General features: G+C 37.1%; 1 protein-coding gene across 1 annotated transcript in view; it reads left to right on the forward strand.

The window, feature by feature from the left end:
- The window catches only part of CFTR (CF transmembrane conductance regulator), a gene marked incomplete at its 5' end in the record, with an annotated part of 203,826 nt that overhangs the window by 108,302 nt on the left and 74,279 nt on the right, over positions 1-21,245 (forward strand). Inside the window, 4 exons of the mRNA XM_082846837.1 lie at positions 12,142-12,236; positions 14,760-14,846; positions 16,574-17,300; positions 19,054-19,182. Coding sequence (XP_082702963.1) covers positions 12,142-12,236; positions 14,760-14,846; positions 16,574-17,300; positions 19,054-19,182 — 1,038 coding nt within the window. The remainder of the gene's footprint in view (positions 1-12,141; positions 12,237-14,759; positions 14,847-16,573; positions 17,301-19,053; positions 19,183-21,245) is intronic.

Genomic DNA, 21,245 nt, shown 5'->3' on the forward strand with positions numbered 1-21,245 from the left:
CCCATATTAGGGAAGTTTTCAACTATAATCTCTTCAAATATTTTCTCAGTCCGTTTTTTTCTCTTCTTCTTCGGGGACCCCTATTATTCGAATGTTGGTGTGTTTAATATTTTAATAGTCCCAGAGGTCTCTGAGACTGTCCTCAATTCTTTTCTTTTTTTTTTTTTTCTTCTTTATTTGCTCTGCAGTAGCTATTTCCACTATTTTATCTTCCAGGTCACTTATCCATTTTTCTGCCTCAGTTATTCTGCTATTGATCCCTTCTAGAGAATTTTTAATTTCATTTATTGTGTTGTTCATGATTGTTTGTTTGCTTTTTAGTTCTTCTAGGTCCTTGTTAAACGTTTCTTGTATTTTCACCATTCTCCTCTTCATTTGGTAGGTCTGGTGGGTTTTTACCTTGCTTCTTCAACTGCTGTGTTTCTGTCTTCTCATTTTGCTTAACTTCCTGTGTATGGGGTCTCCTTTATGCAGGCTGTAGGTTCGTAGTTCCCGTTGTTTTTGGTGTGTGCCCCCAGTGACTAAGGTTGGTTCAGTGGGTTGTGTAGCCTTCCTGGTGGAGGGGACTAGTGCCTGTGTTCTGGTGGATGAGGCTGGATCTTGTCTTTGTGGTGGGCAGGACCATGTCCGGTGGTGTGTTTTGGTGGGTCTGTGACCTTATTATGATTTTAGGTAGCCTCTCTGCTAATGGGTGGGGTTGTGTTCCTGTCTTGCTAGTTGTTTGGCATAGGGTGTCCAGCACTGTAGCTTGCTGGTCATTGAGTGGAGCTGGGTCTTGGTGTTGAGATGGAGATCTGTGGGAGATTTTCCCCGTTTGATATTACATGGAGTTGTGAGGTCTCTTGTGGACCAGTGTCTTGAAGTTGGCTCTCTCACATCAGATGCACAGCCCTGACACCTGGCTGGAGAACCAAGAGCCTGTCATCCACATGGCTCAGAATGAAAGGGAGAATAAAAGAAAGAAAGATAAAGATAAAATAAATTAAAATTAAAAAGTTATTAAAATAAAAAACAAAAAATAGTTATTAAAATTTTTTTAAGTAATTTAAAAGAAAGAAAGAAAGAACAATGAAACCAAAAGACACATCCACCAGTGATAACAAGTGCTGAAAACTATACTAAAAAAAAAAAATAAAGAAATGGACAGGCAGAACTCTAGGGCAAATGGTAAAAGCATAGCTATACGGACAAAATCACACACAGAAACATACACACTTACAAAAAGAGAAATAGGGGAAATATATATATATATATAGTTGCTCCCAAAGTCCACCTCCTCAATTTGGGATGATTCGTTGTCAATTCAGGCATTCCACAGATGCAGAGTACATCAAGTTGATTGTGGAGTTTAATCCGCTGCTCCTGAGGCCCCCAGGATTGATTCCCCTTTGTCTTCTTTGTTCGCACAACTCCCGGAGTTCAGCTTTGGATTTGGCCCCGCCTCTGCGTGTAGGTCGCCTGAGGGCGTCTGTTCTTCGCTCAGACAGAACGGGGTTGAAGGAACCACTGATTCGGGGGCTCTGGCGCACTCAGGCCGGGATGAGGGAGGGACATGGAGTGCGGAGCGAGCCTGCGGCAGCAGAGGCCAACGTGACGTTGCACCAGCCTGAGGCGCGCCGTGTGTTCTCCCGGGGAAGCTGTCCCTGGATCACGGGACCGTGGCAGTGGCGGGCTGCACAGGCTCCCGGGAGGGGAGGTGTGGACAGTGACCTGTGCTTGCACACAGTCTCTTGGTGGCAGCAGCCTTAGCATCTCATGCCTGCTTCTGGGGTCTGCGCTGATAGCGGCAGCTCGCGCCTGTCTCTGGAGCTCCTTTAAGCGGCGCTCTTAATCCCCTCTCCTCGTGCACCAGGAAACAGAGAGGCAAGAAAAAGTCTCTTGTCTCTTCGGCAGCTCCAGACTTTTCCCGGACTCCCTCCCGGCCAGCCGTGGCGCACTAACCCCCTTCAGGCTGTGTTCACGCAGCCAACCCCAGTCCTCTCCCTGGGATTCGACCTCCGAAGCCAGAGCCTCAGTTCCCAGACCCCGCCCGCCCCGGCGGGTGAGCAGACGAGCCTCTCAGGCTGGTGAGTGCTGGTCGTCCTGATCCTCTGTGCGTGAATCTCTCCGCTTTGCCCTCCGCACCCCTGTTGCTGCGCTCTCCTCCGTGGCTCCAAAGCTTCCCCCACTCCACCACCTGCAGTCTCCACCCGCGAAGGGGCTTCCTAGTGTGTGGGAACCTTTCCTCCTTCACAGCTCCCTCCCACTGGTGCAGGTCCCGTCCCTATTCTTTTGTCTCTGTTTTTTCTTTTGCCCTACACAGGTATGTGGGGAGTTTCTTGCGTTTTGGGAGGTCTGAGGTCTTCTGCCAGCGTTCAGTAGGTATTCTGTAGGAGTTGTGCCACATGTGGATGTATTTCTGATGTATTTGTGGGGAGGAAGGTGATCTCCATGTCTTACTCCTCCATCATCTTGAAACTCCTCTGCTAGCGGATAAAATCTTATCTAACACTTAAAACATCTTCAGTTCCCTAAAAAAGAAACAAATGAACAAAACCCTTAAATTTCATTACCAGTTTAGATCTTTTTCAAGTAATTTTGTAGATCTCTTCTCTTAAGCTAAATTTAGCCCAAACCCCAATTTTTTAAGTTTGGCTAATGAATGTCTGTAAAAATCCATTAAAATTTTAGGAAATAGATGTAAGCCCTTTTAATAGCACTCTTCTTCCACTCAAACTTTTTCCTTTTCTTTCTTTTCTTTTCTTTTTTAAAAAATAGTTTCTTAGCTTCTTCTTAAGTCATAGTTCAGAGTTTCTAATGAGAATCTCTGACTAAACATGTTACCTATGCTTGGTAAAAGATAAAACTTGTTTAGCTATGATTAATCTAGTTAAGTTGAAAAACACGTACTTTGAGAGGTAAAATCTCCTGACTGAGTATAAATTGTTTAAAATCTAGAATACACTGAAAGAGTGAACACTTCATATAAAAATCTATAGAACATGGCTGTACTCAGAGGGAAATTTATAGCTTTAAATGCCTTTATTGTTAAGAAGCAAGCCTAAAAATACACAAAATTCGTATTTTTCTTGAGAATTTTAAAAAAGCAACCAAATAATAAGTTAAAAGAGGGAGCAAGTAAGGATAAAAATTTAATGAAGTAGGAAACAAACAGATAAATGAAAGATATAATAATTCTTCAAAGCCAATTCTTTGAAAAGACCAGTAAAATAGTTAAATCTATCCTTGTCTTTAGTAAGGAAGACTTAAAATATTAGGAATGATGAAGAAGCTTAAGCAAAAATATGGACAAGATTAAAACTATTATTAAAAATTAGTGCAAATCTGTTGAAAAGTTAAAAACCTAGAGGAACTGGATGATTTACTAGCAAAATACAAATGATCAAAATTGAAGAAAGAAGCATAAAAAAACTTGAATAGACAGATTACCATTGTAAAGTTGGTTCAATGTGGATTAATAAAAATTAAAAGGCACTATCACTAGATAATTTCATAGCTGGGTTCTATTTTACCTGTAATAACATAACTTCCAATATTATTTAAACCATACCAAATCATAGAAAAAAATGAAAAACGTCATTTTCTAAAGCCAGAATAGCATTTGTATCAAAATATGAAAAATTATATAAAAAAGAAAACTGTAACAAATCATACTTATGAATATAGATATTTAAATAAAATGCTATCAAATAAAATACTACTAAATAGAATTCAGTATGGTATAAAAAATAAAATATCAGGCAAGATTCATGAATAGGAATACAAGGGTGCTTCAATATAAACAATCTATAAATACAATATAATTTGTTACATTGAAGGAAGAAAACCATAAAATAGGGTCAGTAGATGCTAAAAGGGTCTTACATAAATTCAGCAGTTATTTCTAATAAAACTTCAAAGTAAGAATAGTAGGAGAAAACTTCATTAAAGAGCTTCGTACCTTTTTTTAAACAAACAATCCAAAGTAAGCATTATTTTATTTATTTAAAATTTATTTATTTATTTATTTTTGGCTGTGTTGGATCGTCGTTGCTGCATGTGGACTTTCTCCAGTTGCCGTGACCGGAGGCTACTCTTCGTTGTGGTGCACGGGCTTCTCATTGCGGTGGCTTCTCTTGTTGTGGAGCACGGGCTCTAGGCGCACGGGCTTCAGTAGTTGTGGCTCGTGGGCTCTAGAGCACAGGCTCAGTAGTTGTGGCGCACGGTCTTAGTTGCTCCGTGGCATGTGGGTTCTTCCCGGACCAGGGCTCGAACCCGTGTCGCCTGCATTGGCAGGCGGATTCTTAACCACTGTGTCACCAGGGAAGTCCTAGCATTATTTTAAATGGTGAAAGGTTAATGCCATTTGTCTTAAAATAAGAATAATATTACATGTTCGTGAAAAAATTGTTCACCTAAAAAAACCCCAAGTGATTCTAGCAAAGGCAAACGGAGAGCAAAACCCTGCCAGAATTAATAAGGGACTATGATAAGATGGCTGAATAGTAGATGAGCATACAAAAATAATCAGCTTTTCTTTACACTGGCAACAACAATCTAGAAGTGGAAATAAAAAGCTATTCAGGGGCTTCCCTGGTGGCGCAGTGGTTGAGAGTCCACCTGCCGATGCAGGGGACACGGGTTCGTGCCCCGGTCTGGGAAGATCCCACATGCCGCGGAGCGGCTAGTTCCGTGAGCCATGGCCTCTGAGTCTGCGCGTCCGGAGCCTGTGCTCCGCAACGGGAGAGGCTACAACAGTGAGAGGCCCACATACTGAAAAAAAGAAAAGCTATTCAATTCACAATAGTAGAAAACCATAAAATACTTAAGGATAAATGTAACAGGAAATTTACAGGACATATATGAAGAAGATTGCAGTCTTATCGAAAGATCTAAAACAACTGAATTAATGGAAAGATATGATTTAGAATCCTAAGATGCGAATCACATCCAAACTTATGTATACATTTAATAAAATCACAATACATCTGAATGAGATTGTTTTTGGAATTTTATTAAACTGTACTTAAATTTCATGTGGGAGGAAATATAAAGAGTAGTTAAGAGTATACACTTTGTAGACAAACTGCCTTGGTTTCAATTCTGGCTCTATTGTTTACTGGCTGTGTTATCTTTGGAATGATATTAACCTTTTCTAACTTTCAATTTTCTCATATTTAAAATGGGGATAGGGTTGTGATGAGTATTAAAGAAGTTAATACTTGTAAAATGCTGAAAATAGTACCTGGTGCATAGTAAGCACTCAATATCCATTAGCTATTATTAGTATTATTATTTATATTATTGTTGTTGTTAATATTATTATTATATAGAAGACTAAGTGAGCAAAAAGAGACAAAAATTTATGAAGAAGAATTGTGCTTTGTCAGGTATTAAATCATACTTAAAGCCATTAAAAAAACCTAAACACCAAAAACTCAGCAGAATATTAGTGTAGGAGTAGAGAATGGATCAGAGGAACCAAACAGAGAACCCAGAAATAGATCTTTGGCAATATGAGACTATGAAAGATGATATATAAATTGAGTGGAAACATCATTTAATAAATTATGTCTACTATCCAACTAAAAGAAGACTACATTCTTATCTCACACCATGTATAAACATAAATCATACCTTGAATAAATTCTTTAATTTAAAAAGAGTAATAAATATTTTACAAGAAAATTTAGGATACTATCTGTACAACCTGAAAGTGCAGTAGTATTTTTTAACCAATATACTAATTACAGGTAGATATATTGACTAAATGAAAAATTTAAATTTTGCATATGACAGATGGTACATACATAGTGAAAATAGAAACAGGGAAAATGTTTTAAAAATCTTAAAGAAAAAGTTGTTAATATCTATACCTTACAATGAAAAATGAATTAATAAGAAAAGGACAAAAATCTGGTAGAAACAGGCATTTCACAGAAGACAAAACCCACGTTACCAATAAATATTTAAAATTTCACCATTATTAAGGAAAATGCAAATTAAAATGACAAGTTAGCAAAAATTAAAATGTGATGGTACCTATTGTTGGTGATGATGTGAAGAAAAGTAACAGTTCCATCAAATCTTGATGATGGAACTGTTACTTTTTTTTTTTTCTTTTTTTTTTGCCGTACGCGGGCCTCTCACTGCTGTGGCCTCTCCCGTTGCGGAGCACAGGCTCCGGACGCGCAGGCTCAACGGCCATGGCCCGCAGCTGCTCCGCGGCATGTGGGATCTTCCCAAACCAGGGCACGAACCCGTGTTCCCTGCATCGGCAGGCGGACTCTCAACCACTGCGCCACCAGGGAAGACCCCCACTTTTTAAAAAAAATTAATTAATTTATTTATTTTTGGCTGCGTTGGGTTTTCGTTGCTGCGCGTGGGCTTTCTCCAGTTACGGTGAGCGGGGGCTACTCTTTGTTGAGGTGCATGGGCTTCTCACTGCTGTGGCTTCTCGTTGCGGAGCACGAGCTCTAGGTGCGTGGGCTTTAATAGTTGTGGCTCGCGATCAATAGAGCGCAGGCTCAGTAGTTGTAGCGGACAGGCTTAGTTGCTCCGCGGCATGTGGGATCTTCCTGGACCAGTGCCTGAACCTGTGTCCCCTGCATTGGCAGATGGATTCTCAACCACTGCGCCATCAGGGAAGCCCTGGAACAGTTACTTTTAAAAGTTGTTTTGTAAAGGATTCTGGCAGCAATAACTTTTAAAAAGAAAAGACACGTACCTGTGACCATGCTGTCTCATTCATGAGAATATATCTTATAGAAATAAAATCACAAAAGCTCAATGATTTATGTACAATGGTGTTATCAGTAGACTTTTTTTTTTTGGTAGCAAATGCCAGTGAAGATCACAGAGCATCTGACAGAGCTATGTTTTGTGTTTTTTAAAATTTATTTATTTTTTATTTTTGGCTGCGCTGGGTCTCTGTTGCTGCACCCGAGCTTTTCTCTAGTTGAGGCGAGCGGGGGCTACTCTTTGCTGCGGTGCACTGGCTTCTCATTGCGGTGGCCTCCCTTGTTGCCACCAGTTCAGTAGTTGTGTCAGTTTCAGTAGTTGTGGCACACGGACTTAGTTGTTCCATGGCATGTGCGATCTTCCCGGACAAGGGCTTGAACCCATGTCCCCTGCATTGGCAGACGGATTCTTAACCACTGCGCCCCCAGGGAAGCCCGGAGCTATGTATTTTGAAATTCAAAATCTTACACTTCCAGTCCAGTCTAGTCCAGACTGCAAATAAATGTGGACCAGTGAATTCAAGCACAGAGCTTCCTGAAAGGAGCTTGCATCAAGCTGCTTTCTTATTATAGAATTCTGATGTTGACTCATCAAGAAGGTTACTCTGGTGTTGATTGCTAAAATATTTATTTGTCTAACTAGGTGTTCTTCATTCAGTAGCACCTTAGTCAATTAGCAGAAAGTGTGGGGAGTTAAAAATAGTCTTCTTATTTGTTTGTACTGCTGAAACATATTCTAGTGGAAATTTCTAATCAAATACTACAGAATCATCCCCAAAACATGAAAAGGTTTCTCAGAAAAAAGAAAGTAGGTGTTCCCTACCCTCCTTGATTCTTTTATAATGAGAAGATAATAAGATGAATAAAAATATCATAGCACAATTTACTATGGCTAAAATGTTAAATAAAATTAACTAACCATCTCTAGAGAGGTAGCATTTGGAAGGTATCTAGATCTTGTCTGGGAATATGGTGTCACCCTTAAGAACCTTGACTTTTAGTTTCAAAACATGTGACTACATACATAGCAACCTCAACAAAAGTACATTTGGTAAAGGCACGTGAACTTGGGACTTGAATGCACGGCTTCCAATTCTAAGTCTGATTCTTTTCCGATACATTATCCCTTGTACGTTTCTTACAATCATATGCTAATAAAGGCTATATTTTCAGGCCTTAATAAGAATCTGCTTTTCCTTTAATATGAGAATGGCGCAGAGTATTACATCAGGTAAGCATTCTACTCAAGGCCAAATGGAAATGAATGATGTACACAGATTGTTGGTAAATATATCATTCTAAAATTGCAGATCACCAAAGTTTGAGTGCGCATTATGGACCAAGCTCTTTATATGAAGTTACTTCAAATTTTTGCAACTGTTAAAGGAAGGTACTATTACCCCCATTTACAGAGGGAGAACTGAAGGCCAGAATAGACTGGCCCAAAGCTACTTATCCAGTTATTAGCGGAAACAGAGCTACAAAATAAGTCATTGTGCTCTCTGGTCAATGGTGCCATTCATGTTCTTTATTTTGTTTTAAACTTTATTTTAGAATTAAAAATACTCCACTTGGATTGGCACATTTCACTTCATTGATTTATATTTATTGAATTGCTTTGTATATGACATACTCTTAATTCTTATACTGAGCACCCTTTATAAAAGATGGACTATAATTGCACCTAGCTTATGGTTAGAATTAAGTTACAAAGCTGTTAAGTAACTGAGATTTCACAATAAGCCTGCAGAGCAGGGTTCAAATCCTGGGCCCCATGCCATGCAGTTCAGTATTCCAGCTTTGTTACTTATTGAACCATCACCATTAGCATAGTTTACATGACATCCCAACAGCTCTCTAAATGCACACCGCAAACATAATTCCGATTTCAGCTCACCAGTGACTTGGGAGCAGAGATGCTTAGATTCAGTTCGTCATGGCTTTTTCCCAGGGTGCACCCAACCTGGAAATTCTCCCAAGTATGAGGTGAAATTTCACACTGAGAAATCCCATTCCATCTAAGGCAGGCCAAAGAAGATGACCAGTCACTTACCAGGCATCATGCCAGGCAGGCCTGGGGCACCCCAGGGATGCAGGCATGGCTTACTGACTGAACGTGCTGAACAGACCAGGCACGGGGCAGAGTACATTATCATAGGAGCTCAAAATTAATAGCGTTCTGAAACTAAAAATGAAACAGAGTAGCTTGTGGTTATAATTGAAATAGATTAACTTGGTACCAGGAAACCATCTAAGCAATTCCTTCCTTGAATCCCTCATTTTCTTAATGTATTTTCTCCTTTCCCGGACCAGTTCCAGGTCAGGATTTGAGGACTGATACTCAAAGGAATGGCTATTTCTGGTCTTTTTTGGAGGAAATTGATGGTTTTCCATTCAATCTGAACATGTAAAGTCTAAGCTCACTTGAGGATCTTCCAATTTCTTTCTCTAATATTACGTTTCAGCCTACTCATATGGGAAGGAAGAAAGAGATTTTTTTTTCCTTCTCCCTCCTATTTCCTTGGCTTGTTTAAAGGATGAATATTACAGGCTCCTGTGAGAGAAATTTGGCTAAAACAGCCTCTTATTTATTCTGTCTTAAGAGAAGAAAATTATTGAAATAAATTGCATTTGTATTCTTTGGACATTTACATTCACTAGGGATATTTACTAAAGTGTCAATTATAGTTCCTTGTCTTCTATCATTTCCTATCTTTCCCTTCACTTTTCTTGTCTCTTTATGCTGCCAGTATCTTCCTACTTTTTCCTACAGATGTCTACTTCTTCTGACAATTATTCCTTTTCCCATTTTCTTTCTTTTTCTATGCTGTATACCTTTCTTATTTTCTTATATGCACCTGTTTCTTTGTCACTTAATGTTTGTTTACCTTTCCTTCATCCATTCTCTCCTTTTTTCTTCCTTCATTCCACAAATATTTGTTAAACTCTTGCACTGGGCTAGGATTCTACACCCTCCAAATCTATAATCCCCTAAATGTAACAGTGTTATTAGTGTACCATCAAAATAACTACTGATATTTCTGAATTTTAAAAAAAATAGAAATTTTAACTGATTTAACTGATAGTGTATTGAATTCAAATTTGAAGAAAAAAAAACTCCAATAATTCCAGCAACCTCTGGTTTTTCAAGATTGTGTCAGAGGGCTTCCCTGGTACCACAGTGGTTGAGAGTCCGCCTGCCAGTGCCGGGGACACAGGTTCAAGCCCTGGTCCGGGAAGATCCCATGTACCGAGGAGCAATTAAGCCCGTGTGCCACAACTACTGAGCCTGTGCTCTAGATCCCGTGAGCCACTACTACTGAGCCCGCGAGCCACAACTACTGAAGCCCGCACACCTAGAGCCCGTGCTCCATAACAAGAGAAGCCCCCGCAATGAGAAGCCCACGCACCCCAACAAGCAGTATCCCCCACTCGCTGCAACTAGAGAGAGCCCGCACACAGCAATGAAGACCCAACGCAGCCAAAAAAAAAAAAAAAAGATTGTGTTAGAAAATGTGCCTCCTTTACAAAAGCCTGCACTCAATCTATTCATATAAGATAAATTATTCTTTCTTTTCCTCTAAAAGATTTAATTTTTTAAAAAGGGAATGGGATATGGGGAAGGAAAATATGGTGCAGCAGAGAAGAAATACACATGTGAGCCATTTTACTAATTGCTCTAAATTGAATACAGAGGTTGTGCTGCATAGAACTGCTCACTAAAGGCTTAAAGGCTGAGGTGCTCCTGGACATGCTCCCTTAGCAAGACTGAGATTTAAAACCTCGAGTGTGGAATTTAGCTGTAGTCCTTGTTATTTGGATGGAATCCTGGTTATGTGGCCTGGTCCATGAGTTGAACAAAAAAATTCAGTCCAGTGGAAAGAAATGAAGCACTTCGTTTCACGTGTCTCATAACTACAGAAGGTCCTACTCATCACAGTGCTCTATGGGTCTCAATGACCTCTCTGTGTTGTATTTCTCCAGTGCCTGAGTAGCTAGCTCCACTGGGTCCTGCTGTATCTCCTCCAACATGTCAGCATTTTTTAAGTCACATTTTTTATCCTTTTTGGTCCCCTTAGCTCAGGACTATTGACAGCAACCATTCCTTGGGGGCAGTGGCTGGCATGGTTCTAAGCCTACAGGAGCTGCCAACTAGCTTTTAATACGAATGATCATGTACTAATTTACCAGCTTTGTGAGTTTACAGTTTTGTGTATGAAGTTCTATTTGACTTTCATATGGTGGATAACAAAAACAAATGGACAATATAAGTAACCATTTTGACAATTTAAATACAGGTAATGTTCATGTCAGTTCAAGGAGAGCGGATGTACTGCTTCTAGATTGTGAAAGCAAAAGGAGGAATAGAGTGGAAGAGTATTTTTAATAGAAGGAGAGAGAAGAAGGTGGTAACAAAAGAAAAGAGAAGATGTATGGGGTTGAGAAAAGAAAAGGCGAAGAACTTGTTTTGAATTAAAGAGAGAATCCTATCCATCTAACTCGTCACATTCTCAAGTCTCAGGGCAAACCTCACCTATTCCAGAAAGCATTATAGCATTTTCTACTTACTTTACAATACTTCTATATTCTGAACAATTAATTTGCCAATTAATTGCATATTGTTTTATTATCTTAAAGTGGTTAATTGATTCTTTGGGATGTTTTTTAGCTTTCTCCAGGATTATGGCTTATTTTCCAAGTTAGACTTACAATGACTGCAATTTGAGGACTGTTTCTTATAAAATCTAATCTTTCACAATGTCTAGCATGGTTGTTGCCACAGAGTTCATTAACTGGAGAAGGGATGACAGGACACGTGTGGCAGGGAGGTGACAGGAGAGACAGAGCGGATGGGGAGAGGACATAAGAATGAGGTGGGAGGATGGATGAGGGAGAAGGCTGTGTTGTTTGGGTGGGTAGGTGAGAGAAGTGTGGAAAAAAGATGCCTTGTACCCCTGGTCACTGAATATGCTTAGATACTGCAGGGAGCTGTAAATGGTATTCTTTTAGTTTCTCTTATTAGGAGGTTTATTCATCTTTGGGGATTTCCTTTTAAAGGAGTGAATTTAAATTGAAAGGAAGTGCACTTTAGCACATTAATAGCACTTGGGTTTGTAAAATGGTCAATGGATGATATACACACATCTTTACATATCATAAGTATGCATAAGCTTTACTTTCTGATATTTTCCAATTCTTATTTAATTATAAATAACATTTGAAAAATTAAAGTTTTCTTTATAAAATTTCAACAATGTTTTGAGCAATTGAAATGCATTTAAAATAACTGAGATGCGGTGTTCACAATTTCTGCTGTGGTTAAAGCAGAAGTCTGATATACGATTGCATTTGAAGGAAAATGTACCTTTCAAATTCAGATCCAACGTACTGACAATTCCTCTCTGTCTATTTTTGATAATAGGACATCTCCAAATTTGCAGAGAAAGACAACATAGTTCTTGGAGATGGTGGAATCACATTGAGTGGAGGTCAGCAAGCAAGAATTTCTTTAGCAAGGTGAATATCTGATTATTGGTCCAGTGAGCATTTGTTGTAAATATCATGCATGTAAAAACTTATAGATGATTCTCTATTTCTTTATATTCTGTTTCTGGAATTGAAAAATGCCCAGGATCTTATAGGTAGCAGGTTAAGAATAACCTTTAAGAATTATAGTTAATGATATAGTGTTCATGTCTGATAAAGCTGATGGCTTTTTAAAAATGCATACCCTTATGTTGGTGTGTGTGTTTGTTTGCCTCATGATATGATTGACTACAAATGGAAAACCCTGGCACTCTGCCTAGCCCAGGTAAGAGAAGATGTAAATTTTTATTTAGTCCTTCATACAGTTCCTTGCTCGCCCCATCCCAAAATGTACACACCTGCTCTAGGCTTCTGTTTATGCTACTTGGTTTAGATAAACATAAATTTTCAAAATTTTCAACATAACTAATTAATCTCATGACAGAGATAGCAGGGCAAATGATGTCACTCAGCTTAAAGTCTGTAATCTTTAAAGAAAAATAAATAGGACAAGCACATCTAATATAGTGGGGGCTATGGTGGTCCCTTGGTGGAGACATTCTTGGCCTAAGCATTTTGAAGTGTCAAAGGGAAGTGTATATATATATATATATATATATATATATATGTATAGTTAATTTGTGTCAAGAAGAAACCTTTGCGGTTAAATTGTAACTCTCAGTTTAAAAAATTATTGGTGATGTGGTATGGCAAATGTTACTCCAGTTTTATTTGAACAAGATTCTTCTTACTGTGTTGCCGAAGTTGTTAGCAAGAAATCACCTTGACTTATTGATATTTTGACTTCTTTCCCTTACTTTCTTGTGCTTTCAAAAGCTGGGACAGGAAACTAACTCACTGAGCACCTACAGTTGCCTAGTACTATTCTGGGTTGGGTGTGCATGAGTACATGTGTAATTTTACTTAATCCCCATATCACTCTGCCAAAAAAGGATTGTTCTCCCCAACTTATAGAAGAGATAATGAGATAAATGAGGAGGTTAGATCTTAACTTGCCAAAATCCACACTGGGAAATTCCAGGGTTACAATTTGAACCAGGTCGTCTTGACTCTACATTAAACCACACCTTGATCTTGGGATTACAATGTCAAGTAATAAATCAATAGATATGGATAATTCAAAGACAAAATAATATTTTCTAAATAACTGAAAGTTGATTAATCTGTGAGCCAAAGTAAGACTTGTCTTAAACATTTCATTTCAAATTTAGGTAGGATATGCTCTATGGCTTCAGGCATTCAGAATAGAATTGAGTTTGTATTTCCCAGTTGAAGATGCAGTTTTATTATAAAATGCACACAGTTTGAGGCATTAAAGAAAATAATTGTTTATTGCTATTCTGATCTGAATGTGTCATGTGTTGTCCATTTGGGGATGGTGAATATGTTATTTCTGATCTCTTGAGAAACTGTGGTCATAGATGTGTAGATAGAGAGAAGAGCTGAGTCAGGGAAGAAAGCCCTCGAGGGTACATTTAGATGGGGGACTTTTATCTAGTTCTTACGTGTTATCTTCAAAAATAATTTACACTGCAAAGGTTCTTCTAGATTTTACTTTGACTTTTTGTCAGTTCTGTTTTTTAATTATTATTATTATTATTATTACTTCTCTTAGTTACCTGCTGACTAAACACAGTTTCCTTTTTTACAGAATTATACGTAAACACTGAATGCTATGTGACTGGCACAGGTATAGGGTACTAACAACCACAGCTGAAAAAATTTAAATGTTATGAAGAAATTGCCTCACTTCCGTTCATATGGGACCATATCTTCATCTTATTACTGTCCTAAGATCAACTTAATGAAGATTTTACTTGCTCATAAAATTTTATCTTTTAACTTAGAAAATAGTAAAATTTTCTAAAATTTTATAATATAAAATAATATGGGTATACATTTTCATTGCAAATTTTTCATCCTTCACTTGTGTGGCATTTTTATGAGTATGGTCCAGAAACTAAGACTATAAGGAGCAAAGAGCAATGTCAATCATACAGCCGTAACAACACTGCTATCAATTTGTTGGTAACAGTCAACACTGAAAAAATATTTAAAAAATAATTTCACATAAGTGCTGCAATTTAATTGCTGTCTCTGACATTTTACAGGTTTGAAACAGTCTATTCTTCTTTGTTTCCCACCAAAATGCAAGACCTTTGAGGGCAGAACTTGTGTAATTTTTACGATTGTATTCCCAGCGTGTGGCATAGTGCTTGGCTGTAAATAGATACTACTGTTAAAAGGTTTTCTTTTTCTTTTTTGAAGTAATATTTAAAATTGTATGTATGGTGTGATTCAGTTTGTAACTTTTGTAACTTCAAGTGTATGTCACTTATATTTAGCAAAACCACTTCAGCAGTTTTTGGAGTATTGTGAAAAGCCATAAAAATCACATATGACTTATCTTTTTGTTCTTCACTTAAAATAATCCATACCAAAAGACATGGGAAATATTGAAGGAATCTAATTTCATTTCCATTTTCTTTTTAGAGCAGTATACAGAGATGCTGATTTGTACCTATTAGACTCTCCCTTTGGATACCTAGATGTGTTAACAGAGAAAGAAATATTTGAAAGGTATGTTCTTTGAATAACTTATTCATGCTAAAAGACAAGAAGGAACAACTATACCACCATAGGCTGCATATTACTGCTTGAGAAATATGTCCACCATTGTGACTCAGAATGGCAGAATGTAATGTAGCCACTTACTCAAATCTGATCTTCCCTCTATGGTCAACATTAAAGATCACGTCCACTTTTCTGTCCACCTTACGCTGAACCAATTTTTCCCATTATTACTTTAACAATCACTATTTATGTAGGTTTTTATAGTATTATTGTCTTGTGACATAGCTTATATTATTTTAATTGATTATTATACTTAAACTTTTTATTCACTTTTTTCGTGTTAGTATTTTATTTTATCTCCTCCTTAGGTAGTAAACTTCTTAAGGAACCAAAGAAACTGAAGGTTTTAATGTTTTAATATAGGTGAATGCTCAGACTATTCATCTACCTCAATACCTCCTTCAGAACCTTCTCCTCAGTCACACAAAGCTCAGGGTATACATTTCATTGGAGCTCCCATTAGGGCTCAATGTATGTGAAGTTCCTACCAGGAACAGTTAGTTATATAACTTGATTTTAAGGTTTCAAAATGATTTCATAGACTGTAAAGTAGTTTATTAAGAGAATTATCATGATTCATTTTAATCAATAAGGATGTAGATTGTGTGTGTATAAAATGGCCATATTTTTCCTAGAAGCACCTTTCCTAGAATTTAGCAAAATTTAATACCTATGATACTGTTTTTATAATCCTGTAACTATAAGTACCTTCTTACCAATATAAACTTTGCTAGTTATGTTAGTATGTTAGAGTATAGACTAGAATGATGCCTCTTTCTATCAATATATAATATAAAATGTTTTAATGCCAAAAAGAAATTGGTCTCAGATGGTTCTAGTCAGGATTTACTTCTAGACTTAGAGGGAAGTTTTGTTGGAGGACGGTCAAATGTATTATCCAATTCTCAGGTTTGTTATTGTTGTTGTGTTTTTTGTTTTTTGTGGGTTTTTTTGTGGTACGCGGGCCTCTCACTGTTGTGGCCTCTCCCGTTGCGGAGCACAGGCTCCGGACGCGCAGGCTCAGCGGCCACCGCTCACGGGCCCAGCCGCTCCGCGGCATGTAGGATCTTCCCGGACCAGGGCACGAATCCGTGTCCCCTGCATCGGCAGGTGGACTCTCAACCACTGCGCCACCAGGGAAGCCCTGTTGTTGTGTTTTTAACAAATAAAATTAGTCTTAATATAAGCTCTTGAGGACAAAATTGGTGGTCAACTTAAAATATAAAAGGAAATGAGTAGAAAGTTTAAAGAACAAGAAAGCTCTGACGTTTTAGAAGACATGTAGAAATATAAACCCTAAGGAATCTTAAAGGTCATCTAACGATTCCCTTATTTTCTAGATGAATCAGCCATGACCCAGAGGGTAACCAGTTCATTCAAAGTCAAATGTTTATTTAATATCAGATATTTAATTTCATTCTAGGTCTGTTAACACTCAACTTTATAATGTAGCATACTATAATAATTCAGTAATACAGTATTTCATGTCATAATAATTCAAGAAGTGCAAATTAGTTACTATTGAATATTTACTTATTTTAAGTATAATAATAGCATTGTATGGTAGAGGTTTTATACAAGAATAGGTTAATAAAATGTTAAAATGCAATATATATACTATTGTAATAAATTGTTTATTAAATTAATATTTATATATTTTTATATTCTTAAAGCTGTGTCTGTAAATTGATGGCTAACAAAACTAGGATTTTGGTCACTTCTAAAATGGAACATTTAAAGAAAGCTGACAAAATATTAATTTTACATGAAGGTAGCAGCTATTTTTATGGGACATTTTCTGAATTACAAAATCAACGGCCCGACTTCAGCTCAAAGCTCATGGGATATGACACTTTTGACCAGTTTACTGCAGAACGAAGAAATTCAATCATAACTGAGACTTTACGGCGTTTCTCACTGGAAGGAGATACCTCTGTGTCCTGGAATGAAACGAAAAAGCAATCTTTTAAACAGACTGGAGAGTTTGGTGAAAAAAGGAAGAACTCCATTCTCAATTCAATCAGCTCTATGAGGAAATTTTCATTTGTACAGAAGACTCCATTACAAATGAATGGCATCGAAGATGATTCTGTTGAGCCTTCAGAGAGAAGACTATCCTTAGTTTCCGGTTCTGAACTGGGAGAGGCTATCCTGCCTCGGAGCAACATGATCGATGCTGGTCCCACATTTCAGGGACGAAGGAGGCAGTCAGTCCTGAACCTTATGACCCGCTCCTCGGTGAACCAAGGTCAAAGCATTCACCGAAAGACAGCGACATCCACACGAAAAATGTCACTGGCCCCTCAGGCGAATTTAACTGAAATAGATATATATTCAAGACGGTTATCTGAAGATACTGGCTTTGAAATAAGTGAAGAAATTAATGAAGAAGATTTAAGGGTGTGTATAAGTAATCAGTGTGGTGTTTCCATGTTTTCCTTTCTTTTTTTTCTTTTGGCCACAAAGAGTGGGATGTAATACATACTATGTAGCAAAATTTACTCAAATTTGAGTTTAGGATGAGGTTTATTTTTAAGATTCCCAAAGTCCGAAGTATGTAAATTACGTAAGCAGCTTCGAAATGTGAAAGAATCAACTATTTCCTTTTGTGATGTCTCTTACTGTAAGATGTATTGTAAGTCAAAGCAAGGACTAATATTGAGTCCTTTACTAAGCAGTGATAATCATTATTGTTAATGAGAAAAATTATGAATTATTATAAATCTGTTTCATTACCCTCCTAAAACCTCTGTGGGAAGAGGTGGAGTGAAAACAAATATATAAACAAATAATAGCTTCAGTTATTGAGAGACAAAGAAATGTTTCTGTATGCGGGTAGCCTCTATAAGGTATATAAACATCTAGTCTCTCAACAGGACTAACATTCTGGCTTATACCTCAGTCTTGCCTGAATTTAGTTAATGTGAGCTTTTTTATCATTTAAATTTCATTATACGTAGGATTTCTGGGCAGATTTCTTTTAAAGAAGGTATGTGAAATTCAACATATACTAGTGCCAACGTTCAGGTAGAAAGTCTTTTATATTAAGTTCTAAAGAATAAAATGCTTTTATTTTTAAAATAGGAGGCAATAGAAAAGAGGAGGGTTTTTTTTTAAACTAGAAAAATTCCTTAAGTGCCTTGGATGAAACAGTGTTGTAATAAATTGATATGTTTAATAGCGTAGATCAATTACGAGTAGTGTGACCTTTGGCAAGTCACATGTCATTTAATGTCTCTGGGCCAAAGTTTCTTTCTTTGTAAAATGAGGGAACAGAATAGATGATCTCTAAAATACATACTTTCAGTGTTTCTATAATCTTAAAAAAGATTTCCTAAAAGATAATTTATCTGTATGGTTTTAATACCAATCTGAATGAATTTCTCAAACCTGATTCTATAAGTTTAATTGTAAAGAATGATCACTTTGACTGATAATAGTATTTATTGATTGCTTCTAGTGCCATGAGCATATTCTTAGAAGATCCTCTCATTATCCTCATTTATAGAGAAGGAAACTAAATTTTAGAGAAGTTCAGCTGCCTGAATTCAAGCAGCTCCTAGGAAGTCAATGATAGAGTCCAGATTCAAATCCAGGTTTACTTGACTTCGAAAATTTTTACATCTAACCAGTGTGTCATATTCCAATTTCCTAGGACCCTTTCTTTGATGTTCTAGTGCTTCTTCTGTGAATTTTGTTGACTTTATAAGGAACAAAACTATCCTTTCCCTTTGAAATATCTGGATTTTCTCTCTTTCAAATTATTGAACTATAGCTCTCAAAGTTAAGTCAAGGACGGTTCTGGGAAGCTTCAGTTTGCTGGTACCATTTATTTGATAAAATGTGTGACACTGTTAAGCATTAAAATGGTAAAATTGTTCAAAAACAATACAGTCGTTTTATCAGCAATATTACATTCAGAGTTTGAAGAATCGCAGTGTTTCTCATTTTTCAAAAAGCTATGTTGCTCCAGTGGACATTATATTGGCTGTGGAGTGACATCACATGTGTCATTCATAATGGTTTATATTTGTTGAAATTCACTTAGTTTCAAATAGTACTATTCCTTTATTTCCACACATTCAAAATAAAACCACAGTGCTGGTGTGAACCTGTATTGTCACATTGTAATAACTATGATTCTTTTTTTCAGGAGTGCTTTTTTGATGATGTGGAGAACATACCAGCAGTGACTACATGGAACACATACCTTCGATATATTACTGTCCGCAAGAGCTTACTTTTTGTGCTAATTTGGTGCTTAGTCATTTTTCTGGCTGAGGTAAGAATTTTCTGTTATTAAATATTAATGTGATTTAAAGTTAAATTAGGAATAGTTTGGAAGGATATATATATATATATATATATATACATGTATAAATGTATATATATGCATAAATGTAAGTGTATATATGAAATTTTATATCATATAATGATATGTATAGTTCTACTGATATTTTATTACTTCATACATAGCATATAAAATATACTTAAGCACATATCTTCTGTATGAAGAGTTTTTGAGACATTCAAAACCTCAGAGTAGAATGTCTTTATATGAATTGAATTTAAACAATGAAAATTATTCTGTACTAAATATTAAATTCATTTGACTCTAGATATTGCATTATTAAATATGCCAGTGATGAATCACCACCTTTAAAAGACTATTTCCTCACAAAATAAAATAAATATATATTAGTGGCTTAGAAATCATTTTAAATAAGCCTTTCAGAGATTCAGATCACCCATTTGCTTACAGAATTCTTTTGTCTTCAATGCCACCATCATGGTCTCTTTACCATGCTGCTCTCCTTCACATCACCAGGTTAAAATAAAAGAGGGGGGCAGTAGGTCACAGGTTCAGTTCTGCATTAAGGTAAGAGGTTTCTGAAGCTGGTTGGTGAATGAGGTTATTCTCTAGGTCAGGAGCAGCCACTTAAATGAGAAAAGAGGCTTGGCAGAGGACGTCTAGTGGTGAAGTGGCTTGGAGGCTGGATGGAGAATATTTGCCCTCCAATTGTCGAACGGGGGCAGTCGTAACTCAACACCAGCCAAGGACTTCCCATGAGGGGTTTCGGGATCAGTTTCACTAAATCTTCTTATTTTTCAACATAAGATGAAAATACAGATTTTTTCTGTAAAAATTTCTCATTTGTAAGTGTGGGTAGTTGGTTAAATCAAAACAAACAAATGAACACTACGTGGGGACAAAAAAACATATCTGTGGATTGGATTCAGCCTGTGAATGACTACTCTAGATATTTATCTCAGAGGATACTGCTGGATGTGTCCTAATATACAGGCTGAATCCAACATAAAGGCCCAGGCTGCCTTCAGGGGGAGAAATGACCCAGGTGAAGTACTGCCTCTACTGAGGGTGTATAATTATATACATACCTGAAACCCAAACTTAAAACTACACCATTGTCTTATTAGGCTGCTTCTAATCTCAGTTAAGAAGTCCACATAAAATATTATCACTCCTCCTTGACCAAGTAAAGTAGTGTAAAATATTAAAGGTATGTACCAAAAGTTGTACATACCACTTCACCTATAAAGTGTTGGTTTCCATTTGATCTTTGAGTTTTGATGATATCACTTCTTTTGCTCTACTACTTTTTTAAATTAATAAAACAAATGGAGGCTGAATGTGAGATGCAGTATTGCATAGTGCCACCTCTGGACTCAGACTGATCTGGCTGTGAATTCTAATTCTGTGTTTTTAACACTATGACACTGAACAAGTTAGTTAACCTCTCTGAGCCTCAGTTTCCTCATCTATAAAATGGAGGTTGTAATAGTACCAATTTCAAAGGTCATTTTTGTGGGTTAAGAGATATCATGATTATAAAGCACTTACTGTAGGGCTTGGCATATAATGAGCGATGCTAATTGCTATTCTTACTAGTATCCTTAATGTCTATCATCATTATAAAGCTCAAGTTAGTTTGAGGTGAACAAGTCCATGACAGAGATATAGTAAAAATTTCAATAATTCCTTTTACAGTTTAACAAAACTATGGGGTTGAGTAACTTGAGACTCTCACATGAGGTAATGAAAATTACGTTGAAATGTATTTTTAATTTACCTCATCAATCTCTGCCAGTCATGCCAAATGACCAACATTAATGCGACTGAAACTCAGTCTTGTGCCACAGTTAATCTCAAACCAGCCCTTTGTCATTGTTAATGATTTGAACCTCTTCATTGAAAGATCAACATTACTTGACTGTCTTCAGTTTAGTTTTATGAGAAAAAATGGTCCTATCTGAACGTGGTGGTGATTTATGTTCACTTACAGGACCCTTGTCCCATGTAGAGCTGTAGAGCTGTAGAGCTGA

Source organism: Leucopleurus acutus, assembly GCF_964270905.1.
Source record: "Leucopleurus acutus genome assembly, chromosome: 9".
Lineage (NCBI taxonomy): Eukaryota > Metazoa > Chordata > Mammalia > Artiodactyla > Delphinidae > Leucopleurus > Leucopleurus acutus.